The following is a 26,801-nucleotide window of genomic DNA, read 5'->3' on the forward strand; positions in this document are numbered from 1 at the left end:
CACACACACACACACACACACACTGATTTATAGCAAAAGAAACTGTTTTAACTGATTATACATCATTCTTCACTGTGGATCAATTAAAATAGGCATAGCAATATTTATATGAAAAAATAACTTCTTACACTTTAATTGTATTAGGAAAAAGTACTGTATAGAAATATAGCATTAGATTAAAAGGATAGCTATATAGGTTTTTTTCTGAATTAGATAGTAATTATATACATTTTTACAATATTTAAATTTAAATATTTAAATTTTAGGTAAAATTGTAAAATAATGTTATTTTCATATTGTAGAAATATAATTTCTCATATGAATTCTGTATAAAATCCAATTAGTATATTTTAGGAAAATTGCAAATAATAATATAGGACATTTATATTATTTGTTTGTAAAATTTGATAAAAGATTAAATGAAATACAGTCTCAAAATTAATAATGTACTCTATTATTATTGTATTTTTGTACAAACAAATCAATTCAGTGCATTTCTTGAAACTCCCAAATAAGTATTAACAATTTGCTGAAAATGTAAACAAGTTTCAGTCTGATTCAGTGATGGAAATTTTCTGGATGACATCAGGCAGATTTTCTGCATCAAGGTCTTCTTTACTATTGTCTGACATTTCTGGTGAGATATAGCAACCAGAATCTCTTTCATTTAAATGTAGTTTGTTAAGGCTGAGGTTAGGGTTTAACATCTGTGGCATTGGTTCTGTTTCCTGGTCTTGTTCATCTAAAAAATTTAAAAAACAAACAAACACCCAGTCAGCTAGAGATTAAAGCTACTTCAACAAGACCTGAGAAAAAGCATAAAATAGCATACAAAGTTCTTCCATTAGTGAAATAAATGTTTCTTATTGAATCACAGGGAATTTGTCTAGGATAGGATGGATCAAGTCCTATGGGATTCTCTATAGAGAGGTCATTTGGTCCGGTAGTTAAAGCATCAGGCTAGAAATTGGGAGACTGTGAGTTTAAGTCCCGTCTTAGCCATGAAAGCCAGCTGAGTGACCTTGGGGGAGTCACTCTTTCTCAGCTCAACTCACCTCAAAGGGTTGTTGTGGAGAAAATGGGAGGAGAAAGATGTGTTGGATATGTTCTCTGCCTTGAGTTATTTGTAAAAACAATGAAGGCAGGATAGTGATTGATTGATTGATTGATTGATTGATTGATTGATTGATTGATTAAAGGAACATATCGTTCAAGGCCTCTGCAGGCTGCCCCCACATTTTGTAGTAGAACAGCAGAGGGCAACCAGAGTGAAGACACAACAAGGTATCTGAATAATGATGGCGAAGAGGTAGGAGGCTAGCATATACCCTTTTGGAAGAACCCTCTTGCTGTAAAGCCTAGGAGCAAGACTTAGACTGATTTGAAGATTGATGTCTCAGATGCACCTATGATATTTTAAAACATTGCAGGGAGAACCTCTGATCAAGAATCCTAGAAAGTGAAGCTCACCACTAACTTAAAGTTTACCTTAGCCAAATGTTTAAAAAGTAGTATAAAGCTACTATATCATGCAATCCAAGATGATGATGATGATGATGATAAATAATAATAATAATAATAATAATAATAATAATAATAATAATAATAATAATAATAATAATAATAATGTTGGAAAGGACCTTGGAGGTCATCTAGTCCAACCCCCTGCTCAGGCAGGAAACCCTATACCATTTCAGACAAATGGCAGTTCAGTCTCTTCTTAAAAACTTCCAGTGTTGGAGCATTCACCACTTCTGGAGGCAGGTTGTTCCACTGGCTAATTGTTCTAACAGTCAGGAAGTTTCTCCTTAGTTCTAGGTTGCTTCTCTCCTTGACTAGTTTCCATCTGTTGCTTCTTGTCCTGCCTTCAGGTGCTTTGGAGAATAGCTTGACTCCCTCTTGTTTTTGGCAGCCCCTTAGATATTGGAACACTGCTATCATGTCACCCCTCACCCTTCTCTTCATTAAACTAGATATACCCAATTCCTGCAACCCTTCCTTATATGTTTTAGCCTCCAGTCCCCTATTCATCTTTGTTGCTCTTCTCTGTACTTTTTCTAGAGTCTCAACATTAAACCCTAAATAGTTACTCCAAAGATATCTTTACCACTTTTGAAAGGAATTCCTCTACTAAATAGAGGACCCTCCCCCCCCAGAAAAAGAAAGGTTGGAATAAGCAATACTATTCAAAGCAAAATATAATAGTTCTATTACTGTTCCCAAGGATTGTCCTGCATGGTTGCTTCCTGTTATTCTTATAAGAAAGCTAACAATGCATAGTGTGACAAAGAATTCTATTTTTTAGCCTGGTTGTCACAGAGCCTGATGGTGAATTGGGGTGAGAGAAGTGACTGTCACTGGAAATCACCGTCAAAAAGAAGGCAACAACCAGTTGGCCAATATGATTCTATTCTCAGTGAATCAATTGTGCTCTCAGGCTACAGTCTGAACCTTTCTACTACAAGACTGAATTTCTCAAAGATGTGACACATTAATATTTTCATATGGCTATGTGTATTTTGATTTAAAGCATTTTACCACAAATGGCCAGTGTCAGTTTTAATCTGTAAAATATTAGTTAAAGGCTCAGGATACAGAAATTGATTTTCTTTCTTTCTTTCTTTCTTTCTTTCTTTCTTTCTTTCTTTCTTTCTTTCTTTCTTTCTTTCTTTCTTTCTTTCTTTCTTTCTCTTCCTTCCTTCCTTCCTTCCTTCCTTCCTTCCTTCCTTCCTTCCTTCCTTCCTTTCTTTTTTAAAAAATCACTACTAATTGCTGCTGAATCAGCAGAATGTACTATCTTATCAACTTGTAGAAGTCATGTAATTTCCCTAAAATAAAAGTTTCATAAAACAGTTTCATAAAAGATAAATGGCGTTTGGTCAGAGTTATAGAAGATAGCACTTGCAGAGTCTACGATATGCATCATTTTGACATGTATATTCTATACTACTTTAGTCTGTAGGATTAGAATGGGGACTGAAGAATTATAAAGCTGATACATACATTCTAACAGGACCTTTATTATAAATATTCATTATATGCATTTTTTACCCTTGAAACTTATTTTTCCCCTTAATGTGTGATTTCCTGGCTTACGTGATATTGTAAGTATAATTGTTGCAGCTTTTCCTGACTTCAACGAAGCTCTAGAAATTCAGGCTCATTTACAACATATCTAAATAGGTCTATGACATAGCCTTGTTGTGATTGCAGATGTGATGTATATGCGATATACCATAAGGTGATTCACTTGTTTTAGCACTGTTTAGTATGCAAACTTACAATTATGGACAATATAAAAACAATGACAGGATGCATTTCATGATGCATGCATAAATGTCCTAGATAAACCATTTTTTTCCTGCACAAAGTGAAAGGTTTTGCCATAGAGTTAGTTAATAAATTTTATTAGTGAAATGTCATGAATTTCACTAGGACATGTGCAGAGAACATTATCATGGATATCAGGAACTCTGCTTGACTGAATCAGAAGAATTTGCAAAAATATGCTTCCCCGGTAAGATTCACTGTTAGACCTTTGAATGAATTCCAGTTGAAGCCTGGAGACACATTTATGCTAATGTATTAATTTAGAACCACATTTTATGTTAATGTATTAGTTTTAAAAGCTTTATGAATATGATATTACTTCCTATGGAAGAACCTGTATTTTTAATAACACAAATGCTTATTTCTATTAGTTTTTGGTATTTATTTTGAATATAATCAGTATTAAAATGATTGGTTATATGAATTTATTATCTCTGCAGTGAAATTAATTAAATCCAAGAATCTAAACTTTTAGACACAGAGAAAATCCATGTCATAATTAGACCATATGTCAATCAAGTATTGCAAATTCTTTTTCAAGGAAAACAAACATAAGCCTCCAAATTTTTGAGAACACTGTCCGATCCAATTTTATACAAATGATCATTTATATATTGAAGGAAAGGCTAAGCTTGATTTTATTTTCGTATATTTTTTATAGCCGATAACTAGCCATCTTATAAAATTATGCTTCTGATTCCTAAGCAGTACACATAATCAATTTTAATTAGAACAATCATTTTTAGAAGGCAGAATTATAAATATTGACCTTTGGAAGTTTATTTCAAATGCAATATTTAGTTACACCAAAGTTGTCCAGTTTTTTCAACCCAATTTTTCACTTGGTTTGATTTCAGTGCTGCAATTTTGCAAAGGTCATGCAGAATTAGTTATTCTGCTAAATGTTAACCCCAAACATACATTGGCTTGCCTTTCATTACAATTAATTCAGTAAACAACCTATACTTTTCTTTTCTAGACATCTCCATTGCCTTCTTTATTTATTTAGTGTATGGTAGTCTCCATTACTAATCTATAAAGTTAAAGAACTATTATTCTTTAGCAATTGGGAAGCCACTTTGCCACTGAGGACTTCATTTTTAAAAATCTGAATACATGTCTCCTGCTACATGTAAAAGAACATAAAACATACATATATCTGATGCAAGATTTTGCCCAGGGGTTTTAAGACTATGATCTTCTGAAGAAATAATAGCCATCAGAATTCCAGCTCCAGGAAGTTTAGAAATAAACACCAACCAAAAATCCCTGACTTTTCAATCTAGAAGTTCACAGAGAATTATACCAAACTAATGTCCTTCTCTCAAGCAGCACTCATCTCTTTATTTCATGGTCATAAACATTAGTAAAGGTAAAGGTTCCCCCGCACATGCGTGCTAGTCGTTTCCGACTCTAGGGGCCGGTGCTCATCTCCGTTTCAAAGCCGAAGAGCCAGCGCTTGTCCGAGGACATCTCCGTGGTCATGTGGCCGGCATGACTAGACGCCAAAGGCGCACGGAACGCTGTTACCTTCCCACCGGAGTGGTCCCTATTTTTCTACTTGCATTTTTACGTGCTTTCGAACTGCTAGGTTGGCAGAAGCTGGGACGAGTAACAGGCGCTCACTCTGTTACGCGGCACTCGGGATTCGACCCGCCAAACTGCCGACCTTCCGATCGACAAGCTCAGCGTCCTAACCCACTGAGCCACCGCGTCCCTCATTCATAAACATTATCTCTGTACATTTTGGAGCCTAGGAAGGTGAATTGGTTATGACTACAGTGTATACCTGGCAGCTCTCATTCCATGTATGGCTGAAATCTATATAAAATCTTAAAGTTTTATTTGCAAAAATGGAAGCATTATATGCCCAGAATAATTGGGCTGACAGGGCCTGCAGCATGCCTCCACTGCCAGCATAGGTGGGACAGGACAATCCCAGTGGGATGAGACGCTCCCTCAAGTAGCCTGGACCCATGCCATGAAGAGCTTTAAAAGCAGGGGTCTTCAAACTTGGCCCTTTTATGACTTGTGGACTTCAACTCCCAGATTCTGGGAGTTGAAGTCCACAAGTCATAAAAGGGCCAAGTTTGAAGACCCTGTTTAAAAGTAATTACCACCATCTTGAATTGCACCCTGAAACAGACTGCAAGCCAATGCAGCTTGTGGAGCAAGGGTGTCACATGGGCCATTCTTCAGGCCCTAAGAATGGCAGCTTTCACTCCATGTCTGGCAGAAATCTACATAAAATCTAAAGGTTTTATTTGAAAAAAATTAAGCATTCTATTGCCATTTTTGCATGAAAAAATGCATTTTTTTATTTGGAAAAAATTCCCATCCACAGCCTAAGATCATATAAATATTTTTGGTGTTGGATATGAACACTACCTCTGACCCAATTCTGTTAATAACAGTGGCTATTCCCTTCTAGGATTTTCTTTACAAAGTAGAGAATTTGATGGGGTCTCTGCTGTTAAGTGACATATTCCAGCCCATTTCAGTTTGTTGATTCTCAGGGTTTAAATATTCATCTTGACATTTCTGTGCAGATAAAATTAAGGTTGCCTTAGCTGACACTATAAATGATTATGGACATATTTTATAGCATCAAATTTTCCTATTGTCTTTGGGTAATCAGCCATTGGATGTCCTTTCAGCTTTAATTCAGCCTTTTTACAAACACCCGTGTTACTCATACTTGCCTTCTGTACTTCCCCAGCAGCTCATTGGATATCTTAAGTGACTCGTCTAAAATAGCATACTGACATTTTCTGTTTATGTATATCTGTATGGTTTTCTTAATAAAAATATTGGAACAAATGTACCATTTCCTTCAGCAGTGCATCCCATGCCTGTGATGGGCAATCAGGGTAACTCTGGAAGAGTAATTCGCAATATTATAATTCATAGTATTATTGAGAAATACATATTCCTTCACTATTTCCAGTAAATAATGGAAAGCTATTCTTTCATCCTTAAGATAACTTTAGCAAGTCACAGAATAGTTCATTTAAAATAAGAAATTTGTCATTGATGCCAGTGACAAATGGACTTGATCTTTACAGTTATATTTATAAATTCTTTACAATAGTTAAGTGATTTACACTGTCATTTATATATTTTAAAAATATTTTTGTGGTTTCTTTCACTCTTCAAAAATGGTAAACAGATTGTGCAATATATTAAAGTCTTGTGAGGCACATCCACAACTATGTAGTATATATCCAACTTTCACCATTATTTTTTTTACAGAAATGTAGCACATACTTTCAGAGTCCTGAAGATTCTCAATAGCTAAAAGTAGTCTTGTCCTGTCTTCTGGATCTTTGATGTTAAGTTCAATTAAGTGTTTTTCATGTAGATCTTTCAAATCTTCTAATGTCTGATAGCCATTTAGCAAAAGGGTTGATAAATAGTCCTAGAGGGAAACATTTAAAATTTCAATTGTAATAAAGATTGACATTTACTTTCATGGATTGCAGGATGGCCAAAAGGGCAGAGAGGAGTGAGGGAGACAGGTGTGTGTGGGGGAGTTGAAAAACATGTTGCAATTGTAAAAGCAGGTGGGCTGTTGCCAAGTACATGAATTTTGGTAATGTGATCACAAGGGTACTGCAATGCCCATAATTTTGAGGACTGGTCATAACTACCATTAGTTCTGTGACTCATAATTTCAATCACTGAACAAATGGTCCCTAAAAGAGACCACTTATTTGTTTTCATCAGTCAGCCATACCCTTCTGAGATTCGAACCTGGGCTGATTGCACATTAGGCAGTTGTTTTTACTGATGAAAAGAAATAAGTTTGAAATGCATATCAGTCTCCCTTTAATTCTTTGTTAGCAATCTAAAAAAAATTCACACACACACACACACACACACACACATATATACACACACACACATATACATACATACATACATACACACACATACATATACACACACACACATTATAATACCCACAAACACTATGATCCAATTGCAGATGGACAGGGTGGGAGAAGGGGGGAATATGTTATTTGAGCAACCACTTCTACTGTGATGCTTCCTCATTGGAGCCTCAAGCTAACTGGCAGAGCCAGGTCTTTAGGCCCTCATGAAAGGTCAGGAGGGTTGGGACCAACCTCACACTGGGGGCAAAATGTTCCAAAGGGCAGGTGCAGTGGCAGAGAAGGCCCTTCTCCTGGACCCCACTAGCCAGAATAATCGGGCTGACAGGTCCCTCAGCATGTCTTCTCTGCCAGGAAGGGTAGAATGGGCTAATCCCAGTAGGATGAGATGGTCTCTCAAGTAGCCTGGACCCATGCTATGAAGGGCTTTAAAGATGATTACCAACACCTTGAATTGCATCTGGAAGTAGACTGATAATCAATGCAGCTTGCAGAACAATGGTTTTACATGAGCAATTTCTTTGGGCCTGTAGAGCTGTCTGTGCCATCACACACTGCACCAGCTGTAGCTTCTGAATGCTGTTCAAGGGTAGCCTCATGTAGAGTGCATTACAATAATTCAACTGTGAGATAACTAGGGCCTGAATGACTGAGCACAGGGACTCCTGATCCAGGAAAGGTTGAAACTGATGCACAACCTGAAATTTTGCAAAAGCTCTCATAGCCACAATTGCCACCTGCTCTTTATGCTGGAGATGTGAATCCAGCAGAACACCCAAGTTGCAGACTGGATCTATCTGGAGTAGTGCCACCCATCCAAAGACAAAGTCCCAGATCTCGGAGCCCCATACACCCAAAGCCATTCAGTCTTGTCAGTGTTCAGTCAGAGTCTGTTGTCCCTCATCCAGGCCCCCACAGCCTCCAGGCACCGCAACAGGGTAGCAATGGCATCAATTGGCTCACCAGGAGTGGAAATAAAGAGTTGGATACTGTTGGCGTACTACAGATACCCCAATCCATGGTAATGGATGATCTCACCCAGAAGTTTCATGTATTTAAGTTTAAAACTATGTGTGCATATGGAAAATTAATGACTTAAAACATGATTAATTTGATTAATTATGATAAAAGATTGAGAATCAGTGAAGGATGCAAAGATGATTAGCTGATATAAATAAGGGATAGATACTTATTTGATAGAATCAAGAATTTTGGGGGGAAAATGACATGTAGAAAAGAAACAAAGAAACCATAGTGAATGCTACCTTGTTATTTATATAACAATCAAACTGAGTAAAATCCATGAATTCCAATTTAATTTGAAACAAAGTAATCCCCCAAAGGGGAGGAAAATGCTATATTAGTCTAAAGCAAGCCATGGGCATAAGAAGCAATTTAGAGCTGAAAAACAAAACTAAAAGTGAAGAACAGTTGAAGTGCACACATTTCCAGTTTTAGCTAACCTGGAGATGGATTTGCTCCAAGAATTCCTGAAGAGAATTAGGCTTGACGCTTTTACTTTTCTTGTGTGGTTTTATCTTTCTTGGTGCAGATTCCTCTTCTGTAATCAGATCCACGTAAATAAATTTGAAGTTTCCAACCTTGTTGTTTAGCAGTCCAGTCCACATGCCCATTGGCGTTTTGCAGATAATGTCAATTATATCTCCTTTCTATAAGAAGACCATGAGTAAAATAGAATATAAAACAAAGAATGTAATGAAATAACAGATGATTGCTGATTAATACTGCTGGGTTTTTTCTATTGAAAGAAGAGTAAAGGAAAGTGAACAGGCAACTCGATACTTAATGTATATTTTCTATTTTTAAGTAGATCTGCCAACAAATTAACCAAATCAACAGGAAGATGGGCAGTTAAGAAATAGGATAGATAGGTGATAGATAGATAGATAGATAGATAGATAGATAGATAGATAGATAGATAGATAGATAGATAGATAGATAGATAGATAGATAGATAGAGATAGATAGATAGATAGAGATAGATAGATAGATAGATAGATAGATAGATAGATAGATAGATAGATAGATAGATGATAGATGATAGATGGATAGATAGATAGATAGATAGATAGATAGATAGATAGATAGATAGATAGATAGATAGATAGATAGATAGATGATAGACAGACAGACAGACAGACAGACTGAACAAAAGCATGGACCAATACAAAATTTATAACAATAGAAATTAAGAAATTAATTTAAAAGAACATAGATCCTGCATTTTAAAAGCACCAGGAAGCTTAACCTCTACAGGATACTATAATTTTCATGCGGCAAAAAGACCACAGCTAAATAAAAAAAACCAATGTTTTAAAAGCTTTGCATTTTCCATAGTAAACATTAGTAACACAATGTACAACTCATAGTAGTGCACATATTTGAAGTAACTGCCTGCAAAATAAAGTGCATAATATACATCCTTCTCACCTATATCAACTTTAACTTTCCCAGTAGAAAAGAATTAAAGGAAAAAACAACAACAATCCAAGCAGTAACTTACCACACAGGCAGGCATTCAGGAATGAATACTAGTCTTGTTTTCTCCCACCCCCTTTGCTATCAATATTTCACTCCTACATCATCCCATTCAGATCAAGCCAATAGAAATACAATTATAATGCTGTTATAGGGGCTGGATTAGGTAAAGTTTGGGGGGGGGGAAGAATCTAGTCACAAGTCACAAAACAGTAGTTCAAGTGCAGCTGAAACACTGGAAAAACTGCTGATTTATAAAAATTTGGCTCAACTTAGAAACAAAACTTTAGAAATACACATCTTGATTCAAGGTGGGAACAACTGAGTGGCTGCTTCAAAGTCAAAATAATATGCACGACCCTAGTTGGGTGAGAAAAGAGATTGGTGGAGGACAAAGCAGAAAAAGAGAATTACCATCTCCATTTACAAGGAAAAATGGTTTTGAATGCAGTCCAAAGTATTTGAGTTAGCACATTATATTGGTTTTGACTTGATCCAAGACATGTAGATTATCCCATACTTGAAAACACTTGCATTAAATTATTACACTTTGGGAATGCCTGTGAATGTTCCCTTCAGCTAGTTTCACATCACTGATAAGCTCAGGGGGGAAAAAGTAATTTAGGCAGAAGTCTCTTTTCCCCAGGTTAAAATTATTACTTTTTTATTCCTAGTCAGGAGTGAAACTCTGAATCACACCTTCCCTCTCTGGTGACACAAACACAAGCATCATCTTGTATTGTATGGAAAAGTGAAAGACCCCCCTATTGCTTCCACAGCTGTCGGTGAAGTAATATTATATAGCACTGTCTTTGGAATCATCTGTGAACAGAGACTAGCAAAGAAACTGCAGCAGGATTAGTAAATAGATCTACAAAAGCTTAAAGCACAAAGTCATTAATACATCTGTAGAATAAAGAAATCTTGCCTTGATTTTTAAGGAGTCTGAATCGTAAGGACTGGGAGTGAAGTCTGTGTGTACTCTGGCTCTGCCACAGAATGGTCCCACATAACTGATTTCTTCATCAAACTTTAGGCTGTCTCGGTTGCTTGTGCCATCTGAACAACAAGTTACACCACCTGGAAGCAATAAAAATGGTTATTTTTTTGCATAATGTCTAAGGTGGGTACCGTGTAAAACCTGTCAAGATTTTGACATAAAAATAAAAATCTCTACTACAAATAGCGTCAGCCTATTTTTTTGTGGGGTAAGGTGAGATAGTGTGCAAGTCCTATTCCTGCCTCCATATGCCATGTATTTACTATGATATCAGCAGTGTTAATATTCATCTGTCAAACCAATAAGCTTTTTTTTTTTACAATGAACAGGAGGTCCTGAGTTTTTCTTCAACTCAGATACTGTAATTTGAATGCTTCAAGAAAGTGAGTATAATTTACTATATATAGCACTGGAATAGTTTTATTGAATTTATGAGACTTAGTACTACTTAAGTTTAGCAAGATCATTTCCCATAATTATTCATGCATACCAGAGACTAATTAATTCTGAGGATGTGTTAACAGATGTCATCCTCAAAGTCCACAAATCAGAAACACAAACGTCATTAAAATGATCAAAGCCTGAATTGGCAAAAAGTGATGTGAGGACTAGAGTGTATATCTTCCTCAAGGCTGAAAACCAATGACATATATTTTAAATATATTATTTAAGCAATCAACTGTTGAATATTTCTTCTAAATTCAGGCATATGGGAATGAGTTTTTACTGTACATGTTACTGAGTATACTTTTAGACACAAGGACTTGGATATGCGGCACAATGAAAGTTTTAGTTTCAATGGTTCTATTTTTGGTCAGAACTGAACAATCTTGGTTCAGCACATTTAACTAAACATTGTAGTATTCCACTCAAATGCTCTTTTGATAGCAGTGATACTGTGAATGTATTTTCTTGAAAACAGCATACATAACAAGGAAATAATTACACCTGATGCATTTGTTTAAATGTATCTGGGAGAAGATTAAATAGACTTGCTAGACCATGATATTTCTGAAAACAAAAGGAAATGAAGTTAGGTAACAGGAATTAAATTCAGAAGTAGGGCAACAATAAAATAAACCCGTGCCTTCTGTTGTGACAACAGGATCTCTTTGTTCCACCTTCCTGTGTGCCTGTGTGATACTCACTAGCCCTGCCCCATTCTTGCGTGGCATGATGCCTTGTATCTGCACCCCGCGGCGCAGCGGTGGCCGTTTTTGCACCTTGCAGCACGGTGGCCCATTTTTGCATCCCCCAGGTTTTGCGTGCCAGAGGCAGCACTTGGAGGTGCCTCTCTGCCTCCCCCGAGGGCACCACAATGCTGATGTGGCCCTGGCACTTTGTGATAAATAAGTGGGTTTTGGGTTGCGGTTTGGGCACTCGGTCTCTAAAAGGTTCGCCATCACTTAGCTAAGGTATCAGCAGCTGTCCAAATTAATATAGGGAAAGGTATTGCTGGCACAGAAGAAGAGAGGGAGAAATAAGATTGAATCTGTCTTGCCCAACTTATCACACATTTTATTTCATCCACAATTCAAAAGAAACTGAACGGTCTGGATTTCAGGTCTGCCAAACTGTAGACCAACCTTTATAGTGCAACAGAATTCCAAAACAGAAAGGGCATTTTTTCCCCCCATATGAAATAAAATACATTTTCTGTTTCATGCAAACCTGCAGAGCTGCCTGTTAAAATTGTTAGAAAGATTTATTTTTATTTTATTTTTTATTTTATTGGATTTATATACCGCCCTTTCCCAAAGGACTCAGGGCGGTTTACAGGGTATTTAAAACAAAGATCAATACAAAAGTTAAAAACAATTTAAAAAGATTAAATCAAACCCTGAAAAAAATAAAAATAAAAACCCCAATTAAAATTAAAATTCTCAGCCCGGGCCGGAGAGCTCAAAGAGCCAGGTCTTCAGGTCCCGGCGAAATGAACGAAGGTCGGGGGCAGTCATAAGCTCCATGGGCAGCTGGTTCCAGAGGGCAGGCGCACCCACTGAGAAGGCCCTCCCCCTGGGTGTTATCCGCCGGCAATCTTTTACCGCCGGCACCCTGAGAAGACCCTCCCTGTGGGAGCACACTGGACGAAGGGAACTTGATGCTGGCAGCAGGTGTTCCCTCAGATATCCCTCAGATATAAACACCTGTAAAATATTATCCTGTATTTGAGCATTTGAACTGGCAGAAACCATGTTTATTTGAAAATATGATTGGCCTAGACCTAGGGCATGAAAATTGAGTTGGTATGTCAGTGAACCATTCTGCTTTAGAATAAAGAATTATTTAGTTTTTTGGTTTTTTTTAAACAACAACAACAACAAGCAAACATAAAATGGGATGCTTTGGTGTCATTAATCAAGTCTGTGAGACAGAATGACAGCATAAAAGGTTATGTAAGAATTTCTCAGTAAAATATATCTTAGTAAAATCTCTACCAGTTTTTGCTACTTGACTATTGAGTCCCACCTGACAATAGCTCATCCATAATTTTTATGTGTATTGACAATCAGATAGAACAGGGGCTAACATGTACTTCTTATTGATATAATCCAAGAAAAAGAATTTTAGATACCATGCTCATGACTAAAGCTCACCCCCAGAGTAGTAAGGATCACTTCCAATAACATTTATAAGGATTGTGCTGAATTTATTTTACCACCCACATAATATTTCGTGGCCAAGAAACCAGGAAGAATCAGCAAGGTATTCTGTTCTTCAAATGCTTCAATTTATCTTCACCAAATGTGTCTTGTATTGTGGCCAAAAATTTGGGTTTCATCAATCAAAAGCACTTCTTCCCCAACATTTCAAACTAATTCAAACATACTTTAGACAATGACTTTTGTAATGCAATTGAGTAAAGATTATAGTCTGACAACTCCTACATGCAGAATATTGCTGTGTAAGCTATGTTGTATTGCAGATGATTGGACAATGACTCCAGGGTCAGCTAAAATTTTGAGGAGCTCTTTTGCAGATCTGTGCGTTCTGAATTGCCGTTTTGGCCATTTTTGCACAGATTTTTTTTCTTGGTCTCCTGAATCTTGCCAAATTTTATATAACCTTCATTTCTTAGCAGTGTTACTCGCTGTTGAAATAGCAACCTGGAAACCTTTTACAAGTAATCCTCAATTTACAGTATAGCTATTCATTTAGCAGCTGTTTGAAGAAGACTGAAAAAGTGACTTACAGTATGACCAATGCTCACATTTATGATTGCTGCAGCATTCCTATGGTCACATGATCAAAATTTGGGTGCTTGGCAATCAGCATGCATTTATGATGGTTGCAGCATCATGGGGGAGTCATATGATTACCATCCCAGCGAGCTTTCGAGAAGCAAACTCAGTGGTGGACACTGGATTCACTTAATGACTGCCTGATTCACTTAACAGCTGCAATGATTCACTTAATAATCATAGCAAATATGGTTGTAAAATTGGGCGTGACTTACCTAACTGCCTCGCTTAGCAATGGAAATTCTGATCACAGGTTTGGCTGTAAATTGATTAATACTGTACAGTTTCTTTTGATGTCTTTTATATCCTACATATGCTTTGTAAGAACACAGTGCTTCATTTTTCATTGTTCAGACAAAACTTAGAGATTATACATTTTCTCACCTTTGGAATTGTCTCCCCCTAGCTAATTGTAGGTCTAATAAATCAATCACCTTTGGTGATATTATTAATACTTTACACTGTTGTAAAAAAATACTAGTGAATGAGTTTGAAGAATGTCCAAAGTACTACATTTGCCATATCCATTTTTTATTGTGAATCTGTAATATGCATACAAAAATAGGAAATCTGCATTTATTATTATTATTATTATTATTATTATTATTATTATTATTATTATTATTATTATTATTATGCAGAGAGCATATGAACTTTTTCTCATTTATAGAGTCACTAAAGAAAACATTAGATTGCCTAGAGGACATAACTTTTGCATGGAAAAGACTGGGATATTTACTTCTAGAATTCCCTACCAGGCTGATCATTTACAATTTCTGGACTTGAAAAGGGACTGTGTTAAGGTAAAAGTAAAGGTTCCCCTGCACATGCGTGCTAGTCGTTTCCGACTCTAGGGGCTGGTGCTCATCTCCGTTTCAAAGCCGAAGAGCCAGCGCTTGTCCGAGGACGTCTCCGTGGTCATGTGGCTGGCATGACTAGACGCCAAAGGCGCACGGAACGCTGTTACCTTCCCACCGTAGTGGTCCCTATTTTTCTACTTTCATTTTTACGTGCTTTCGAACTGCTAGGTTGGCAGAAGCTGGAATGAGTAACAGGCACTCACTCTGCTATGCGGCACTCGGGATTCGACCTGCCAAACTGCCGACCTTCTGATTGACAAGCTCAGCGTCCTAACCCACTGAGCCACTGCGTCCCTTAGGGACTGTGTTATTTTCAGGCAAATTATTTGAATAAAGTTAATATTTTCAGTCAGTTACACATGCACATTTACTTTCTATACAATTATTTTTTTACTTACTTGAAGAACTTTGGCCGCTATTAAGACTATAGAGGCTGTCCATGGAGTCACTTGCTTTTAGAGACGTTGTGGTTGATTCTCCTCCAGGGTCACTGTCCCTATTTGAAGTAGAAAAGCTTTTTCCTACTTCATTCTTGAGAACCAAAGAGAGAGAGAGAGAGAAAAAATTTTTTTTAGATGTTGCACTTTATTATACAATATCCACTTTTTAACTCAAGGCATTTTCATTAATTAATGGCTTTCAGACAAGGATGCACTATAACAGCAAGATTTTACATGGTTATTACGCACCATTTGATAAATAATTGTATAACAATAGCTTTGCAAGAACTTTGTATAATGTCAATTACTATTACTAACAGCTCTATTACTAACTCCTAAATAAAGCTGACCCATTTTTCCCCTTTTCATTAAATCTTACAACAAATTGGTTTCTCTGCATGAAAATCTTAGTATACGTAAGATTTTCTATGGGAAATCATTGAATATAGTCTTTATTTTTCCCACAATAGGCTGCATGTAGGACTTGTGAACATGTATTTTACTTACAAAGGGAACCTGGGTGATTATTTTCTGTCCTTTGAATAAGAATCACTAGCATTGTTTTCTTTATCAGAACATCAGTGTGGCCTTTCCAGAAACTACGCACAAAAATTTTGTTATTTCTTTCCTCAGTCCTTTACAATATATTTTTAGAACTGGTGATATTTATATATTTTGAGGTACATACCTTAATGAATATTCAGTTTCTATTCTGCCTACCTTCTGCTAGACTCATTTTTAAAAAAATTCCTCACAGCCTTCTTTAGTACTTTCAACAAATCCTGACCTTTCATTTTACAGACTTTCTCTGAGTCATTTCCACATTTTTTTTAATTTTGTTGAACGCATTTTCTTGAACATTTGTTGAACATTCCACTGAACACATTTTTAAGCTAACATATTTGATTGTATTCAGTACACCTAATATCTCTTTTATATTTTAATTTGAACAAAGTTATGGCCCATACTATATGTGCACGTTGTTGGATATATATATAATAAAATCTCACAACTACTTCATAGGAGGAATAAGTAGATCGACATAAATTTTCTCTGAATATGTTCTATATGCATTTTTGTTGTTCTCAGAAATTTACTGGACTCATACAGGACAGATGTAACAAGTAAGATGGCTGCTTTTACAACTATTTTCACGAAAGGAATTGTTTGAATCAAGAGGTGTGCAAGAAGGAATAGCATCCATAACTTATATACACCATATTATTCTTCATGCAGCTTTTTCCTCCCACATTCCAATGCAATTTTACCTCCACACCATAAAAAAGGTGCCTGTGAGATTCGAGAGAAGGAAGGACCTACTATTTAGTCAATGGGTTATCCACAGCAGGATTTTTTTTTTTCTATGACACAATTACTTTGCTTTTTAATATTTGGCTCAATGGAAGGTATTTATCAAAAAGTTAAACTAAGCTGATGACATATCCAGTACATAGCAGCAAAGAACTTAAAATTCAGGCACCTTATGTTAAACCTTACATTCATTAAGCATACCGTATACTTAGATATGGAAAACTGCAAGTATGCAAGCAAGCTATAACAAAAGAATGGTTTGGCTCAGCTAAACTAAAGTATGTTACAGTATCTGTCCTCTTCTTGCTTTGTCTTTTTAGGGTATTTTTGTTTCAGTCTTTTTGAGTAGATGATGTAGTGGAATTGTAAATATATGTGAATTGTATAATTGGAGCCATAGTTGCTGTAGTTGGCCAAATACCCATTTTATAGAAAGGTAAAATTATGAATTATATATAATTTGCCAAGAACCTGCATAAAAACAACAACAACAAAAATTGGAGCCTCAGCCTCAGAGTGCAAAACAGTAAATTAAAAAAAAGTTTACCATTTCCTCTGGAAACGCCTTAATGTACTTTTTACCCATCTTTTTCTTCATAGTCATGGAAATGGCTCTCATCTTTTTTCCAATGCTTCCTCCATTATTGGGTTTGTTTTGTTTCAATTCTGTGCCATCACATATGGCACATATTTCATCTAGCTATTTAAAAAGAGGGCAAGAAAGAAAAGCTTTTAATAATTGTATACACAAAACCACACTTACATACTATATATACACACACATACATACAGTGTATATACATATACATACATACACAGACACATATGGATGGATGGATGGAACTGGTTGTATAGAGTGAATTGAAGCAGTTCATATGTGTCATAAGGATTCACATGACTATTTACTGTTTTTGAGTGCAAATTGTAAGCTTTATTCAGGCAATATATTTGCCTAAGGCTATATTGAACCATACTTCCCCTTTCTAAATTATGCTGTGACACAGCCAACTATCCATAGATAATTGCAGCTGTCTGCAGTGGGAATTTTATCTAAATGCAGGTTTCCACATGAACCAGAATCCTGTCATGCAGGGGTGTCAAACTGCCAGCCCATGGGCCAGTTTCATCATACCGAAGCCGCGCCCACCCCATTGCCAGCAATGCAAAAAGAGTTGTGCCATGTCACGTGACATGGTGAGTTTGACACCCATGCTGTAATCTCAAGATTTCTATTTTATTCAGTGATGTCATAATGAGAAACATATGCTGGATTCTACATGGCGACATATCACCTGAAATAGAGTCCCACTTCTATCATAGCAAGAGTTCCATCAGTTAGAATCCACAAATGCAGTAACAATTTTTCTACTAAAAAAAACAGATTTTTTTTTGCTTCAGTGAGAGAAGAATGTAAAAGAGAGTGCCAAATAAATAAATAAATAAATTCACAATGCCAGAGTAATCCCAGAAGCTGCAAAAGAAATACAATGCAAGGCATTTGGTATAAGAGATTTGCAACTATCCCTCTTCATTTCTTTAAGGGGCTTTGAACTTATTTTAGTAACAGAAGATCTTGACTCCTCCCACTGGAAGAGGAATAAAATTTGGCAGAGTAGCAAAATGAACCAACATTTGTTGTTTTTGTTAAGATTCTTAGGTGATGCATGATCGTAGGATTTCAAGATCCCCAAAACAGCAAGCACTAGTATAATTAACAATGCCACAGGCATTTTGATGTTAAACTCTAGTTTAACAATTTGCATTTTGATTATGGATAAAGTGGAGTGGGAAGGGGCAATTTTTTTCTACAACAAAAGACTGGGAGAAAAATATTTTTTTCTCTTTTTAGAAGTCATACATTTTACTGAAATGGAGCTAAGTTGATTGTTTTACAAAATATGACTTCCATAATATGTTGAAAAGTCAAAGGGATGTGATATAAATGAACTAGGCTGCACAATATACAAACCTCAGATGAATCATTTGGTTGTGATGTTGAGTGATGTCTGTGATGGTCAAATTTCCCAAAGCTGCTTGACCTCTATAAAAAGGAAATCAACACTTATAGATACTGGATGCTGTTGTTATCTTTAAAACTGATTCAACATAATCTGGAAAAATTATTTGTCATATATTCAGGGATTACTAGCAAAAAAATACCTTAGATAAAGCAATCAGACTTTTGCAGGAACAAAAATTGCAACTACTCTAATTTTGGATGCAAATTGCTGAGCAGGTAGTTTCAATTACATTCACCAAATGAAGTAGCATACAGTATTGTGAGGCTATATTAATTAGGTAAGTAATAACAACTGTATTGTTGTGCACCATACAGATTCACTTTTGGTGAGATGGGTGGTTATACAAATTTCATAACAAAGCATATGTTCACCTTATTGCCAAGCAGTGTCATAATTTTAGGAAATAAACGTAATTAAAATAATAGTGATTTTAAAGTAAAAATTATAGTTTCATTGCTTATATAATGAAAATCACAGCATACTTTAATCTATTTACCAGTCATTTCGTTGCCATCTTTCATATCTTCCATGTTGATGCTGAAAGTGTTTTATGCCAGGGGCTTAGAGAGATTTTGGCATTTCAGGCTCTGTGAAACAGTACTAGTGATCTGAAGAATGGTAGTTATATAATTGATGCTTACTGTGCATTTTACAAAGTAGCAGCCTTGCAGAAATTTCAGTTTAGAAGGTGTTTCAGCCTACTCATATAACACATTTACTATCTTTGTTAAGTCCAAGTTCTTTTACATTCTTTAAAACTAAAAAATGTTGACAGAATAATTAGTAAGCAGCATAAAATTATAATGTCAAAATTATATAGCTCACAATCATATATAGACCCTGCTTGCTAGTTTCAGCTTTAGTGTGAGCATTTATTTTACTTCATAGACCACATTAATCTCTAATTTTGAGAAGCCTAAAAATAATTTTGCAAATGGGGATCTTTCTACATCTAACTGAACTAGGGCAACGTTTCTTTAAAGCAAACTTACTTTAAATTTGCCAAACTTACTTTAAATTATTATTTATGATAAGTAGAAACATACAAACATATCCAGTACACATAAATAAGTTGTACAGAGAGCATTATTTTAATTCAGGTATTACAAAAGCAAATTGCCTAAAGCTACTTAATTTTTTCATGATGAGTTAATATCAATTAAAATACAGATTTCTCTAAATTGCTTGGACTTCACCTTTGCAATTGCAGTCCCAGACATGAAGAACACTGAATGTAATCAATGGTGGGATTCAAAAATGTGAACAACCGGTTCTCTGTGTGGATGCAGCTTCTGGAAGTCCATTCTGGGCCTGGGCAACAAAAAATTAGCTACCGGTGCTGACGAAGTGGTGCGAACCAGCTGAATCCCACCACTGAATGTAATTACAAATTATGTGCCTAACATGCAGTATACAATGTCCCTGTGTAGACAAAGCTTCATATTAAGCCTGAGACTGCAGTTTGAAGTACATTCATGTAAAAATAAATTCAGTTAGATTTCCCGTCAAGGATATATATTTAGTATTCAGGATTTTTTCTTCTTAATTACACTTACTTGACTGGTTTACTGAAAGCCAAGCTAACCGTGAATCTGATGAGGTAGCAGCCATCAGTTCCTAGGCTGGAGAGAAATTTACAGAAATATGCCTCAGTGGTTCAGCTCAAGGCCACCAAGTGAACAGCCATATGTCTGTTAACTCAGAAAGTTAGAAGGAAAATGCACAGAATGTAAAGTTTGGAGCATATACTATTAGAAAGCTTTAACTTCTTTGCATTGCAGAAAACAAACAGTTTCTCCCTCTGTGGTTTTATTCTTGCCTGAAGTAGAATCTAACTTAGCCATGTTGTTGTATATGAGAGTCCTTGGCCAAGTAATCCAGTTGCTAAGTAAGGGATTAAGTGTCTGGAGAACTGCAATTTACTGCCATGTCCTGATATAAAGGTTGACCCAACGATATTAAGAGCATGCAAGTACTTAATAAGGAATCTTAAATGAAGGGCATGATTGTGATTGGTGTTGTGAATCCTTCCCCCCCCCCAGACTGTGGCCTCAATGACCATCTCTAATCCTGCAATCTCTTTGGAAAAGCTGTTTCTATTTTCATAAATTGCACTGATGCTTTCCCCTTCCCTGTGCACCCAGGCCTTCCCTTCTTACGAATTCCTCACTACTGCTACTGAAAGAAAGGGAAAAAGAAGATATATTTCTTGTACATATTTAATGCCATATCCTTAATGGTAAAAATAATAAAGGCAGGATGTGTGTGTGTGCATGTGTCTGTGTGTGTGTATATAAATAAATAAATTCTATTCCAGCAAAGCACTGATTGGCTAAACATTATTTCTTTATGTATTTGAGAAAATGAGCACAGATGAAACTCTTGGAGTAATCAGTGAACACTTTATTTGTTTAAGGGTTTCTATATTGGCCTTGTAATGTATTAGGGTTTTTGCTTGTACTGATTCACGTGTCTGTTTAAATGCTGCATTAACGGTTGCTCAATGGTGTGTATGTGTAACGGCTACTGACTAAGCCAGACTTGTTGTCTCCAGGGCTATTATTGGTAGATTTGGGGTGGGAATGGCTTCCTTCAAATCTATTGGCCACCACCTAGTGGCCAACCGTATAAATAGCTGTGTGGCGGCCACTGTCTCAGTTCTGTTCTGCTTGACTTCAATAAAGCATGTTACTGTTTAGAACCTTCCGTCTCGCGTATTGCCTGCCAAGAATTGGCTACACAACAGGCCTAGTGACCAGCATCTTGACATCTGATAAAGAACAGCTCAGTAGAGCACTACGGACACAGGCCCGAGAAATACAGGTTTATCCAGCTGGTTTGATATGGTTCGCTGAATTTGTCATTCCTGCTGACCATGTTCCATGATATGGGAAAACAGAAAGTAAGAAAGGTCTGAAATCAGCAATCACCTACCATCCTAATTAACTAGACAAGAAGCAAGTTCATGTCATGTTACAGCACTTTCTGTATAGTCAGGATGCCTGCCATGTGTTTGTTTTTTGGTAATGCCAGTGTAATAGTGGGACATTAAGGAGCAAATGGGAAATAAAGCTTATTGTTGCTGTTCTCATACTCAGCTGGAGCTTGGGGAAATCAGTTATCCCTTCAGAGTCTCATGCTTTCTAAACAGAAGCCTTGGGCCATTTTGAAATGTAATTCAGCTTAGTGTTGCACTGCACTTATTAAACATTAATAAGGATTGCAGGATGGTTTTTTACCATTGTAGATAATGGGTTTGTAGCACAGGAGAGCATTAAGCAGGCTTACTTCAGCATTCTGACCCCTAATTTTTTTGCTCCCCATTAAATAATCAATACAGCTGTTGTTTTTTTAAACGCATTTAATCCACTGTTTTAGTAAAAAAAAATCATGGAAGAATTGGGGCCCCATAAAGTATGCATCTGTGTATATGCGCCTATGAAACATGAATTTTGTTTGCTTCTACACTGTCCGTAACCCACAATATTAGGTTCAGCAAATTTCAACTTCAGGAAGCTAACATAGCAACATGCAAGCGTTCTTTCTTTCCAGTACTGGCTCCGTTTTTAAAGCGAGTGCAGTCTCTTGGAAACAAGAATGGCCCATTGCTTTTGACACTGGCATTCAGAATCCCCTAAGATGAAGTGATTCCTTTTGGCAGAATGGCTACATTAAGCAAATTAACTTCTGGAAACATAAATTGCTACAAGAGGGACAGGGCTTGTTTGCACTCATTAAAAGCAAAACTCAGAAAGCCCAAATGTTCTTTCCAAGCTCTCAGATCTTTTTGATTGAAAGATGCACTGGAAAATGCAAGGGTTAGTCATTTGTTTTAGTTGCAATTTTCCCCTTTAAAGTTGTGATTCAAAGCATAGAAATCACTTTTTCCTACCAGTCAACTGATTAGACTGGAAGCTGGCTTCCTACTACTATTAATACCAGGAAATCAAGCAATCTATTTCTATTCCCAGCCAATTTATTATCTGGATGTCTGAGATGAGCCTACTCACTGGCTTCAGTGGTGAATATCTGGGAAGGATGCGTGGAAGGAAGAGAATTAAGTGTGTGTTTCTGTGCGTACAAGTAAGAGCTGTACTTTTGTGTGAATAAATACATGGACATTTGCTATCCCAACTTCTAACCTAAAAAGCATGTGTACCTGTATGAGCTGTTACATGTGAGAGCACTAATGAATTAGAGCAGCTATGCAATTTGTAGTATGGATTATTATTAATACAGTAATTAATTACAGCCAATTTGAGGCCTTCTCACCTCTTGATGATTCTGTGGCTTACATATAGAAGAGAAACAATACATATAGAAAGAGAACTTGGCAAACCAGCAAAACAAACCCTCAGAGTTAAAGTAAAAAAAAAACAAAACTAAAATGGGCTCCACACCACCCTATCCCAAAGCTTGCGAAAACAACCAAGTTTTTTTGTAGCTGATGAAAAAATAGTGAGAGATACCATTCCAGAGAGCAGGCATTACAACAGAGTTGGCATGCATCTTAGTTCTCATAAGAAAATATTATTTGATGGGTAGGACTCAGAGTGCATCTACAGGTAGAAACAATGGGATTCGATTGGATGGATTATAAAAACTGCATGTAATTCACTAACCGGTGTGTTGAAAAAATCCTACAATCACATTTTCATCTGACATAAAACACATTAACCACCTCTATCTAGAGTTCAGACTGAACTTACATCAAAACAGCATATAATATACATGGAAAATACTATTGCTTAGCTTGCTACAGTTCTTTATTTTGGATCAATATATTTTAGCATGAAGGTCTCTAAAAACATCAATATGATTGTCAGTCATATATATATTCTATGCACACACACACACACACACACACACAAACCTTTTTAGCTTTTCATTTTCTTCAAATCTTTTAAGGACAAAATTTCCATTGAATGAAAATTTATACTGAATGTATAAATAAAATGAACTGATGTTTTTGTGCTGATGTTTATTGTATTATTCAATGCCTAGATAAATATCCTATTTTAGAAGAATACTGAGTTTATAGATCTCTTTCCAGTATTATATTATAATTCTTTATTATATTCCTATATTGCATATCCCAGGAGTTATCAACATCCAACATTGGGCAAAATTAACTGTACTGCTTACAATGAGACTCAGGACAGCTTTAAAACTTACCTAGTTATGTTATTTTAATTCTCTATGTATCGCAATAATATTTTGTGAAAGATATAGTCTTAATAAGTTTAGTCCGGCTTTTGTATAAGTGCTACTGAAATTGGCAAGGAATGAATGAATAAATAATTAATAGATAGCACTTTTGGTAAATAAGTATTTATTTTAGAAAGGATTGGCTGCTGAGTGAGCTATGATCTTATTATGTCTTAAAGCAAAAGGCAAAGATAGTTTGTGCTCAAATGTTTTATATGTATCAATTGTAAATTAACAACACAAACAAATATATATGACCATCAGGTAATCCACACTTACTAACTGCAATTGCAACCAGCAACCCTTGCTAAGTGACAGAGTTTTGAAAAGTGAAACATCACATGACTATATCCAACACACAACATCGCTAAATGTAACCTGCCACTTCCTGCAGACTTACTCATTGACTTTGCTTCTCAGAAATCAGTTGTGAACATCGCGATCATATGACTGTGGAACACTGCAACCATCATAAATATCTGCTGGTTACCAAGCTTTCTCATTCCAATCGTGGCCATAATAGCCACAAATTCGAAGACTGCAGATGTTTGCTTTTTCAGTGCCATCATAACATTAAACAATTTCTGAACAAGCAGTCGGTAAGCAGGGACTACCTGTAGTCATTTTTATCAACATAACGGTTCCTTTGAAACTAAGATAATAACCTCAGACTTTAGTCCTTCCACATTTATTTATTTAGGCTTCAATCATATGGCCTGGATTCATTTTTTATTGCAAAATACTCAACCGTCCTTTTGTGTATTTAAGACACCAAACAGTGCTGAATGTATATGTTTGACTGAAGACCTGGCATCAGAATAAGAAGTCAAAATACTTCTCAATCTTCCACATGACAATATAGCATCTAAGAATACAGAATACTAAATGGCAAAACATGGATACAAGATATACCTTGTATTTGATTATATCATATTTGAGTCTTTCAAAAGAGCTATCTTACAAATACTTTCTTTTCCGGCAGGAGGTGGGAGAAGGGGGAAAGACATAATAAACATTTTTCTCCAAAAGACAGGCCTATATTATTATTTTATGAAATAGTTAGGAATTGCAATGGATGTTTTGACTGCTTTATTGCATGTCCTCTGCAATAAGATAAGATTGAGTTTATTATTGCACAAAAGATGGAAACGTTTTCCTTTTGCTTTAAGCTTTTTCTTTCTAAAGTGAGTTCTGAGCAAAATTTGCAAATTTTCAACAAAGTAAATTTGAATTGAAAACATCTACACGCCTCTTTGTTGTTCTGTGAAAACTACAAACACAATTTTGCTTTCTATTTCCTTTCCTTTCCATTTTATGTTGCTTTTATTATATTTCATACTTTATATAACAGAAGTTCCTAATAATTTACTGATGTAATTCTGATGCTGGTTTCTTTTAGAGATAAGTTTATTTTTAGAAAATGATTATTTTATTTGTATATGAATATGATCTTTTGTATATAATCAGAAATTATATCAAGTTCTTTCTCTTTCTGTCCTGGCCACTTTTTACAGAGCACATTGAAAGCATTTTAACCAACTGCATCACTGTCTGGTTGGGTGGCAGCAGTACCTCAGATAGAAAGTCCATACAGAGAATGGTAAGGACAGCCGAAAAGATCATAGGAAGCTCGCTTCCTGGTATTCAGGATTCTGCTTGTGTTATGTGCTTAGAGCTCAAAGCATTGTTAGAGACCCCACACACCCACTTTATGGTCTATTTGTGTTGCTCCCCTCTGCACATGTATACATAACCCAAACTGGAACTCTTTGTTTCTCTGTGTCATATGTGGGTATATGCATAATTCTGTATTTATTTATTTATTTATTTATTTATTTATTTATTTATTTATTTATTTATTTATTTATTTATATTCATTCATTCATTCATTCATTCAATCATTTTTGCAATATTTATGTAGTGTATATCAGAGATGGTGAACACTTTGAGTGCTGAATGCAATGAAATTTCATTTTAATGTTTGCCAATTAGTGTACATTTAAAGTGACAATAAAGTTATTATTCTATTCTATTCTATTCTATTCTATTCTATTCTATTCTATTCTATTCTATTCTATTCTATTCTATTCTAATTTTCTTTCTAGAATAAGTCAATTTCCAGTTAATTCAGGATAGTATAGTGTATAGATAATAACATATTTAAAGCTTTTTCCTCCATTCTGCCTGAGTTATAGCATGGTATGTATAGATTCTACTTTCAATTGTTTTATGAAAAAGACTACTACAGGGAATGGAGAACTGAAAGTATAAATGGCATATCTAAGGAATGTCATGTTTTGATAATGAGAGCCATAAAATGATCTGGCAGGAAAAATATTATCAGATATTATGCATGTCTAAAGTTTATGTAGCCCAATTTATAAAAAAAACCTGTAGGTAAAGAAATATTGTTAACAGAACAAACTGATAATCTAATTTAAATCCATTGTATGGTCTCCATTAAACTGATGGAACTTCTTCCATGTTAATATGGTATTAGTATGAATCATAATGCCAGTTAATTTTATGTTCATGAAATGTAAAGACATAAGTTCTAGAAGATATTGTTTACATTAGATAAAAAATCCAACCTGCCCCTTCAATAACTTTCTTCACATTTTTAATACCTTGAAATAAGAAAAGTTCAACTCTGACTTTTGTTTTACCGCATCCATGCAACAATGCCCTTGGCTGTAAGTGATGGCCAACAATTCACTAATTCTTAGGAAGATTTTTTTTAAGGTATGTGAATAGGGGAGAGGAATTTTACTACTTTTAAATGAATGTTTGATGCATCATTTTGGTTTACCTGATTAATGTGCACAGTAAACTCAGCCGCAAGCATTGTAATGTTTCTGCAAGCTTCCCTAAAGCAAAGCTTAGCCATTAATTCAGTGGCACATGTCAGCTCAGCAGAACAAGGTCACTCTTCTCCTTCAAGGGGAACCTTTTTAGAAATAATAAAACTGACAGAAAGATCTCTTTTGCATGCTTTAT

The 26,801-nt window shown here is 35.8% G+C and overlaps 1 protein-coding gene across 1 annotated transcript in view; it reads right to left on the reverse strand.

Moving 5' to 3' along the window:
• Nucleotides 1-293: 293 nt before the first annotated feature.
• Nucleotides 294-26,801, reverse strand: part of SAMSN1 (SAM domain, SH3 domain and nuclear localization signals 1) — a 41,316-nt gene continuing 14,808 nt past the window's right edge. Inside the window, exons 2-8 of the mRNA XM_083361616.1 lie at nucleotides 18,545-18,616; nucleotides 17,123-17,275; nucleotides 15,223-15,355; nucleotides 10,651-10,802; nucleotides 8,687-8,893; nucleotides 6,598-6,748; nucleotides 294-742 (exon numbers count right to left, since the gene is read on the reverse strand). Of these exons, the coding sequence (XP_083217742.1) occupies nucleotides 549-742; nucleotides 6,598-6,748; nucleotides 8,687-8,893; nucleotides 10,651-10,802; nucleotides 15,223-15,355; nucleotides 17,123-17,275; nucleotides 18,545-18,616 (1,062 nt within the window). The 3' untranslated portion in view covers nucleotides 294-548. The remainder of the gene's footprint in view (nucleotides 743-6,597; nucleotides 6,749-8,686; nucleotides 8,894-10,650; nucleotides 10,803-15,222; nucleotides 15,356-17,122; nucleotides 17,276-18,544; nucleotides 18,617-26,801) is intronic.

Source organism: Vipera ursinii (genome assembly GCF_947247035.1).
Source record: "Vipera ursinii genome assembly, chromosome: 4".
NCBI classification, from domain to species: Eukaryota; Metazoa; Chordata; class Lepidosauria; order Squamata; family Viperidae; genus Vipera; species Vipera ursinii.